The sequence below is a fragment of the Ursus maritimus genome, unplaced genomic scaffold, assembly GCF_017311325.1.
Source record: "Ursus maritimus isolate PB19 unplaced genomic scaffold, ASM1731132v1 scaffold_25, whole genome shotgun sequence".
Classification (NCBI taxonomy): Eukaryota; Metazoa; Chordata; class Mammalia; order Carnivora; family Ursidae; genus Ursus; species Ursus maritimus.
The window spans coordinates 8,723,885-8,733,096 of record NW_024425008.1 but is presented as its reverse complement, the minus strand read 5'-3'; the positions used below and the strand labels follow the sequence as shown (position 1 = coordinate 8,733,096).

General features: G+C 43.8%; 1 protein-coding gene across 2 annotated transcripts in view; it reads right to left on the bottom strand.

The window, feature by feature from the left end:
- Positions 1-3,528: 3,528 nt before the first annotated feature.
- Positions 3,529-9,212, bottom strand: part of DICER1 (dicer 1, ribonuclease III) — a 72,691-nt gene continuing 67,007 nt past the window's right edge. For both annotated transcript variants that reach the window (XM_040641480.1, XM_040641481.1), the window contains 3 exons: positions 8,550-8,712; positions 8,384-8,459; positions 3,529-8,030 (listed from right to left, as the gene is read on the bottom strand). In XM_040641480.1, the coding sequence (XP_040497414.1) occupies positions 7,865-8,030; positions 8,384-8,459; positions 8,550-8,712 (405 nt within the window). In that variant the 3' untranslated portion in view covers positions 3,529-7,864. The remainder of the gene's footprint in view (positions 8,031-8,383; positions 8,460-8,549; positions 8,713-9,212) is intronic.

Sequence of the window (9,212 nt, the reverse complement as noted above, 5' to 3'; positions counted from 1 at the left end):
CGTAATGAGGCAAAAGCTTCATACTCTTCATTGCTCTGCTCCCAGCACCCAGGAGAGTGCCTCCACACAGAAGGTGCTGGATAAATGAGTGAACACATGCACTGGACATCCACCAGAAACCTGGCTCGGAGTGGCCCAGCAGTCCAAGCAAATAGGGGAAAGTTCAGCTACAACGTCCCGTGTCCATATAAACTGAATCTTCAGGAAAAGTGCAGGCTCTGCCAGGTATTTCTCTACTGGGTCTTCAACTCTACGTGAAACCAAATGTGTCCGAGTGACCAAGAGGCCCAGCCCTCACCCAAGACTATGACACAATATTTAGGAGAGACCCTGGTCTGGGGCACCCGGGTGGCTCAGTCGGTTAAGCGACCAACTCTTGCTTTCGGCTCAGGTCATGATCTCAGGGTCATGAGATGGAGCCCCGTGTCAGGCTCCCCAAATCTCCTTGAGATTCTCTCTCCCTCTCCTGTCTCTCCCCCACTTGTGCTCACTTGCACACTCACTCTAAAATAAATAAAATCTTAAAAAAAAAAAAAAAAAAGGAGACCCAGGTCCTATTCTCCTTGGGGAAAACATGGTAAAAAGCAGGGATTTCCCCCCTGTGGTGCTGGTACCACTCCCCCGCTCCCACGTCCCTCCCGAGCCCACACTACATCCGTGCCCTGAAGAATCACTGACGTCTACGGACGGCAGATCAAGAACAGCGTGGCACTGAACTGAGATCAGCATCTACTGTAGTCCAGAAGCTTTGGGGACTTGGGCCATGGGGTGGTGGCTGCATTCCAGTAGCTCACAGACATGGGGAGAAGTGGTGGGGACCAAAGGATGGGCACAGGCTGCAAGGTGGTGGGAAGGAAGCATCCCGGGGGGGCTAGGTGCCCAGCTCTGTCTGCAAGGATTGGGTAGTGTTGGGTATATGGAGGTGGGGAGCACCAGGATAGTTTTAGGCAGACTCAACACCGAGAAAGGCCTCTCTAAAAGCTGCAGACTTGGGCTTATAGGGAAGATAATGTCCATCAACCTGAGATGGGCAAGGTGCACCCCTCCGAGGGAGGCTAACTTCACTCCTCTGTGCCTCGCTTTCCCCATCTGTAAAAGGGGAGATTGCAGCAGTAACAATTAGCATCTATTACGGGCTCATGACATGCGGGGCACTGCGCCGAGCACTGGACACGAACTGTCACTGAATCCGAATGATACGGTTCCTCACTGTAGAGGCAAGGACACGAGGCCAAGAGAGGTTGACGACTTACCAAAGGTCACACAGTGCGGGAAAACCAGATGGGCTGACTCCAGTTCTCAGTGTGAACCTCCAAAAGGAGTCATTTCCATACTTGCGGTGGGAGTAAATGACAAACGTGTATAACATTCAGCAACGATCAGGCACCGGGTACATGTTCAATAAGCCGGGGCTACCACGGGCCCACAAGCTCCACAAGCCTTGAGGTCAACGTGTTTTGCAATTCAGAATGTTTCAACAGAGTAAAAGGCAACCCACAGGATGGGAGAATACACTTGCAAATCACAAATCTGGTAAGGGCTTAATATCCAGAATACATAGGGAACTCTCACAACTCACCACCACCAAAAAAAAAAAAAAAAAAAAAAAAAAAAAAAAAAAAACAACTCAAAAATTGACAAAGGACCTGAAGAGACATTTCTCCAAAGAAAATATGCGGATGGCCGATAAGCCCATGAAAAGATGCACCTCATTACTGATAATTAGGGAAAGGCAAATCGAAACTACGGGATGCCACCTCTTACCCCTGAGCATAGACATGACAGAAAACCAGCAAACTGAAAACAAGAGTCGGTGAGGATGTGGAGAACCTGGAACCCTTCTCCACCGCCGACCAGCACGTCAAATGGCGCGGGATGCTGGAAAGCAGGATGGCGGCTCCCCAAAAAAATCACGGATACAATTCCCGTATGACCCAGCAACTCTACTTCTGGATTTGGACGCTGAAGGACTGAAAGCGGGATTCAAGCAGGTGTGTGCACACCGATGTTCAAAGCAATGCTCTTCGCAACCGCCAGAAGGTGGAAGCACCCGGCATCCACAGGCAGACGGACGGGCAAACAAAATGTGGTGTATATACACGTCGGAGTACTGCTCAGCCTAGAAAAGGAAGGAAATTCTGACAGCTGCTTCAGTATAGATGGACCCTGAGGCCCTCATGCCAAGTGAAATAAGTCCGATGTCAAAAGACAGATGCTGTCTGATTCTACTTGCATCGGGGAGCTAGAGTAGTGGAATTCACAGAGACCGAAAGCAGGAGGGTGGCTGCCAGGAGCTCGGGGAGGGAGGCAAGGGAAGTCAGTGTTTCGCGGACGCAAGGTTTCAGTTTGGGATGAAGAAAAAGTTCTGGGAATGGACGGTGATGTTGGCTGCACAACGTGGACGTGTTTAACAGTACTAAACTGTATGCTGAAAAATGGCCAAAACGTTAAGTTTTATGTATAACTGACCACAAAACAAAGAAAGAGAAAGAAAAAGATCGAAGGGTTCTCCACACATCGCCTTGCAAGCAGCTTGAACAGCAAGCTCCTGGCCTGCCCGTTCACCGTGAGTGCACGCCCTTGCTCCCAGAGTCTTCGCATGGACCACGAGTCCGCTCGCAGCCCGGCCGGTTGTGAACCCGCATCTACCATCCCATCTAAAGCACGCCTTACGTTATGCTATGGAGCTGCACAAAGAAAACACTTCACTTCCATCTGGATTCTTTCCATGCACATCGTGATGTACACACTCATCTGCTTGGCCGGCTGCTCTGTCGCTGGCCAGGGGAGGGCAGGGGCACGGGGGCAGGAAGGCGCTGGGGCACTGACGCTCGGCCTGCACTGTCAGGGGACTTCTGGGCCGTAATACCAGCACGCACAAGCCTGTGGTGCTGGGCCAAATTCCTCAGGATTAAAATACATAGACTTTTTCTCCTTCAGTTTAGAGAAAATGTTGGAAGGGAGGAAAAGGAAGGGATTAATTTGGACTCATAACAGAAGAAAACTAAAAATTTTTTTCTCCTTCTAAAAGACTCATACTTACCATCTTGTTCCTACAGCCAAGTCATTTCTACTAGTCCTTAGTTTACTAAGCCACAAAAAGATTAGGTCAAATCTTGAAAGACAAAATTCTTACTTAACCAACATTAGGAGTATATCCTAAAAACCTGGAAGCTCAACATTCTGTCCATTTGATTTTAGAATAACCAAATTCACTTAAGGAATGTGTCAAATATATCGTGTATAATCCAGGACCTGGAACACATCAGTCAATGTGGCAGGATTTCAGAAAAACACACTGGTATTATTTAAATCTCGAAAAGAAAAAGGGACTGCTACTACACAACTCTACCAGTAAACGTGAAGCAGAACTCGGCCAGCACAACTTTTATCGTACTAAAATAGGCATTTTCGTAGGACCGTGGAATTCGAACACTTGAAAGATCATGTCTGCTACAACCATTTCAGCGTTATCACCCGCTTGAACGGAACCAAAATGAGAAAAGAAAAAGATAGAAGGACACAAAATGAACAGACCATAACTTTATTGGAGCTTGACTCTGCTACAATTATTACAAAACAAACAACTAAAGGTAATTGGGGCCCGTAAGGTGCGGGCGGCACGTTCCCGCAGCACAATTACTGTATGAATGGTTACAGTACGTCCCTTAGAACAGCTGCAGCATGTGATGGTAAGTAGGTTACTGTCAATCAAATTGTGTTAGTTTTTCTTGATTTTAGTCATTTTCCTTCACTCTATTTACAGCAGAAAAGCCAGAAGTTTACTTGCTGCTCACCTTTGCGTTTTTGCTAGGTAACCTGCTGATGCAGTGAATTCTGAGTGCATCTATAAAATTTAAATTGTCTGTGGTTGATGTCCAAATAAAAATGGACCAGGAGAAAAAAAAACCACTTAATGATTGAAATATATTTACAAGTTAGTTTTGAAAGACCATTTTCACTGCTAGTGGAAAACAGCAATGCAAGTCTCAATGCAAGTTCCTGCGAGATCGCTCCTGGCGGCTCCGACAACTGGTAAAATCGCTTTAATATGCTTGGTCTTAAACGTATCTTAAAAGCTTTCATGTACAATAGAAAATAAAGAAATTTATTTGGAAATAATTAAACTCCTGAAAAAGTAATCAGTGGTTGAAAAAATATACCTAGAGAAATGCAATTCAACTGAGCCTATAGGCACCGACCGCCAGGAATGCGAGCAGGGCGAGGGCTGGGACGGAATCCCGGCTGCGGCTTCAGTAAAGATATCCGGGCCTCCGTTTGGTGGCTTAGATCTCGTGTGACACAAGGATTAAACAGCCTAAGAGAGGAAGATGGCGCGTCTGCCACTGGCCGGGCCCTCAGCCGCACTGTGCCAGGGCTGGGTGTCGGGCACTCCCCGCACCCCGGTCCCCGGCGGACTGGGAACGACCTGGAAGGGCGCGGTGCTGGGTGAGGGGCCGTGCTTACGAGCCGCAGAGCAGCGTCGGGCCTCTCGGCAGTTAAGGAGGGCAGTCTGAATCGTTCCGAGGGCGAGCCATTATGAAGAACGTTAAAATATTAGTATTTTAAGAGATCATTACAGGAGTGTTAGAGGTCGTTCTAAATTTAATCACTTCACATGACGTAAAAGAAAGAAAAAAGTAACAAAACATATTTAAAAAAAAAACATAATTAAGAGTTCGGTTAACAAGTCTTTGTCATACTTTCACAAACAGTAAAAATGCCACAGACAAAAATGACCTATTTAAGTTGTGCAAGTATATGACACATTGCAGGCATTATAATTATCTTTTTCAAATCCGGTAAATCAAAACAGCAGCGAGGCCAAACCACATTTTTTTTTCTCTCCGTTAAGCATATTTTCCTTGAAATGAGGTAAAGCGTGGTACAAGTGCAATGCTTATCTGTGCTACACGAACAGAACAGAGGGGGACAAAGCTATCACACAACGCAGCATAGTTAGGACTGTTGAAAGTATATTATCAAAGAAATCGAAACTCTTTATAACGAAGGTTCATGCCGACTAACCTCCACACAATCATCCTAAGGAACTCTGTAGTTGCTTCTTCCAGACACACTTCCCCAGTCCTTCACACCCGTGCCCGCAGGCACCACCACACCTCCCACCAGCAGGGCCTCCGTATTACATTCGGTCTCACGCTGTAATCACAGGAACACAAGGATGACACACACACAGACTGATTTCCTTCCTTAGTAAATGGATGCAAAACATTTCAACAAGCTAAACTGGGGGAACTCCACAGCATTTAAAAATCAGCAGCACGAAAGCGTTCATAATCATCTCGTATGTCTCGCTCAGAGTTTTTATTTTTATTTTTTAACTTAGGAACCAGGGGATCACAGAATGTGTCCAAGTGTGAGTCACAAATTAAAATGAGCTATCTTTCTCCAACAACAAAAAAATGAAATAGCTAAAGTTTGCCTTTGATAAAACATTTTGAATGGTAGCAGGAAATTTGAACCCCTGAGAATGTATGACCTAATCATATCCAAGTCTGAACTTTTTCGTATTAACAAAAAATACTCTTCTTAAGGTTACAAAATATATTGAGGCATTTTTCTCCCAACGGGAATTGTAACTGTGAAACAATCTGGTTTTGGTGCCAGGAGGCGAGAGAATCCCTTAACACTGGGATTAGTGCATTAGACACAATGCAAAGCCCTAAGCTCCTGGCATCAGGTAGTTTATAAATTAAGAAGAGATTTGCAACCTATCTTGATCACAAATCACCCTCACAAGTAAAATTCACATCCAGCCTTACTTGTTAATTGTACACGTTTACAGTTAATATAATTCAAGAATTGCTTGGTTTTAACTTGCTAGGAGATCTTACGTTGAGGTTTTTAAAACAAAAAACAAAAAAACAAAAAACCCCAACAGAAATCTAAGGTTTCCAATCAGAAATAAATATTTTAAAAATGAGTCTACCCAAATTAATTTGCTCAAAAACTCATTTAATAATTTAGATCGCAATTTAAATGTAAGATTGGAGACAACAAATAACGTTGGAGAAGCTTAACACCCCCTTCACTCAGGTCTCCTTAGAAAGCGGAGCTGACAGTTTTCTCTGTGCACACGTGCAGAGGTGTTTCTCTGGGGGTGGGTGGTGCAGATAAAGCAAGAAGTACAGTATTCAACTGTAACTGAAAACAAAAAATGCAGCATTACATGAAGCATCGAGTTCAGAATGATGTGCTGGAAAACATTAGACACCTCTGCTCGGCTTTCTTAAACTTCAAGCATAATTAATGGGGCAAATTGCAGCAAACCTCTACTGGTATGTTGGTGGGAGTGCAAGACCGACCCACAGCTTTTAAAAAGGTAAATTAAGAGGTATTATAGTTACAGTGCAAAAAAAAAAAAAAAAAAAATTAAAATTTCAAGCATAATACATAAACATAGCACCAAACGGGGGGAAATGCATGCAAAAGAAAAGAAGAACTGAGGTATTTAAGTGAAGAGTGCCTACAAGTCTAATTAAAGAAACGTTGGCAAATGCCTGAAAATGTCTTTTTTTTTCTTTTTCGAAGACGGAAATCATGAGCTTGTTTTCCTAAATTAAAGACCTAAATCACAGATGTATCAAAATGACGGCAGTTTGTCGCGAAGGTTACGCTTCCGCGGCACTAAGAGCGCAGCTTTGGTAGGTGAAGAATGCACGCGACACTGTGACAAGTACAGTAAGACGTTAAAGTGAGAAGACTAAGGGTAAAGGTGCTCTGTTTTGCTTCTTTAAATAAGTAACCAATCAATTATAAAATCTGCAGCATATTTTAGGTGTGATATGTCTAGAGTTTATCTTGTTAGAGCAACAGCCTACAGGGCGAAACTGTTTGCCACAAACAATTTCTATCAGTGGAACTACCTGGCAGGAGGTTTTTAGTAAAATTGGGTATTTAGCCAAAGATCATTTTTATTACGGTGCTTAAAAAAAATCCATAGACTACATATATAATATTCTGGTTTTTAAAATGCCTCCAGGACACATATGACAGAAACTCTAATATAATCCTGTAATAAGTTAAGTCACAACTACACTAGTGAGTTGCAAATATCACACTGTCTCAACATCTAAATGCATAATAAAAGGAAGGGAATGTAGAACAGTTTGTTCCAAAAAGATCAGAAATTAAAGAACATCTATGAGGGTTTTAATTTTAAGGCAAGAACCTTTTGTACGCAAGACTACGTGGCATGAGAAAACGAAAATTTGATTCACCAACATGCCAGCCAATGTTCATTAAAAACCTGTCCCTTACTACTATATTAAGTGCAATGGCGACCAGGAGACATCCTCTTACGCAACAGGACGTGGAAAGAAAAGACGGCACGGGCACGCTTCTCTTGCAAACCACACCATTGTCCTGGGTGCCCCGGCCACGGCGGGACCGGTGCCAGCGCCCACGCTGAGGGCGGGAGGGCGCTCCCCAGAATCTAGGGGCTGTCTCAGCTGTAAGCTCCTTGGCCTCCTAACGCTAAGCAAAGCTGATGGAAATGAAACTAAAAAACAAAAACAAAACCCCAAAACAAAACAAAACAACTCTCAATAATTCTCTTGAACACTTGCTAAATGTCATCATTAAAGCACTCTCGTGATTTAAACAAAGCAGAAGTGAGGAAAGAAGACAAGATTGTGTTTGCGCAAAAAACTAAAACTACAATTAGTTCCAAAATTTTTATACATATGTTAAATGTTTTATTCTGTAATCTATCTTGTTATCAAACAAACTTTAAATTCTGCCTTCGATTCATTCCACTCCCTATGGACTTTAAATCATCCTTCTCATTTTAAATAGTTTTCCCCTTAATTCTGCTTTTTTGTTGTTGCTGTAAAAAGGGGTTTCAGCTGTTGGGAACCTGAGGTTGATTGGCTTTGAGGCTGCGTAGGGCTCTTCTTGCTGCTGCAGACTTGGCGATCCTGTAGCTCCGGCCGACGCCTTTAAACTTCCCCTTCCCCACCACTTCCACCGTGACTCTGACCTTGCCGTCATACGTCCTCTCAGCCGGGCTATAAAAAAGCCAAACAGCTTGAATCAGAAGTCAGAACTATTTATTATTATTGTCAATCAGCACGGAGCACGCGCTCTGAGGCGGAGGGGCCGGGGCCGGGCTGAAGGCACACAAAGGAAACGTGCATGACACGGCGGCAGGGCCGCCGGCGGACGGGGCTGAGGCTCTTCTTTAACTCGGCGTTACTTTATCAAAGCGAAAGGGAAAGTCAATCCGACTACAAACGGAGAGTGCAGAGTGCATGCCCCAGTGTAAATATTTCTCAGAATCATTAGTTTATGGCATCTTTGACAATTCTTGCCCCTCTTGTTTTTAAGGAACTTAATTTTTTCCATGCACGGCTTTGCTTACCTAAATTTGGCAGTTTCTGGTTCCATTTCGAGCAATTCTCGCACAGGGGAACGGGGCACGTTTGCAGAAAACTTTTCTGCAATCAAAATGAAAGGGTGATGTGAATAACATCCTTATAGTTGTTTTTAATTATGACTGTGTTTCTTTCAAAGGGAACGGACAGTACCTATTAGCGGCCGCATCATAGGATAGTACACCTGCCACACCGTCTCCAGGGACATCCCGCTGTCCATGTAAATGGCACCAGCAAGCGACTCAAAAATGTCCCCCATTGCCTTTGGAACTTCGATGTCCTCCTCCTTCTCTTCATCCTCCTCAGACCTCCTAAGCTATTTACACAGGGAAAAGGGATTTGTAAGCAACAAGGCCATATTTAAAGGCATTCCACAGCGGTGAGTTTCCTTTCTTGGATGGGACTTTTATTATACCCTTGAGCGAGGGTAATAATACCAGCCATTTATGGCAATCACCTACTACATTGTAATAGCTTCTTCACAAACATCTAAAAAAAATTTTTTTCCAATTTCTCAAGGGATTAAAAAAAAAAAATCCCTTCCCCAGTCAGTATTATTCTATACTCAGCAAAGGGGAAAAAAAAAAAAGTACTTCTAAATGAAAAAAAAAAAAAAAAAAACCACAAAAATTAGAAATAGTTAATAAATGTCCGAAAAAAAAATTCCAAATCCACTTGTAATCAAAGAACTGCATCTTAAAACAGTTCTACCCCCTGGCGGTTTGGCACGGATTAGGCTGAATACCAGTTAGTGCGGCTGTGACAGGCGCGTACACGCTGCTTTGGCAAGTGTAACTGCCACGTTCTGCCAGGGAA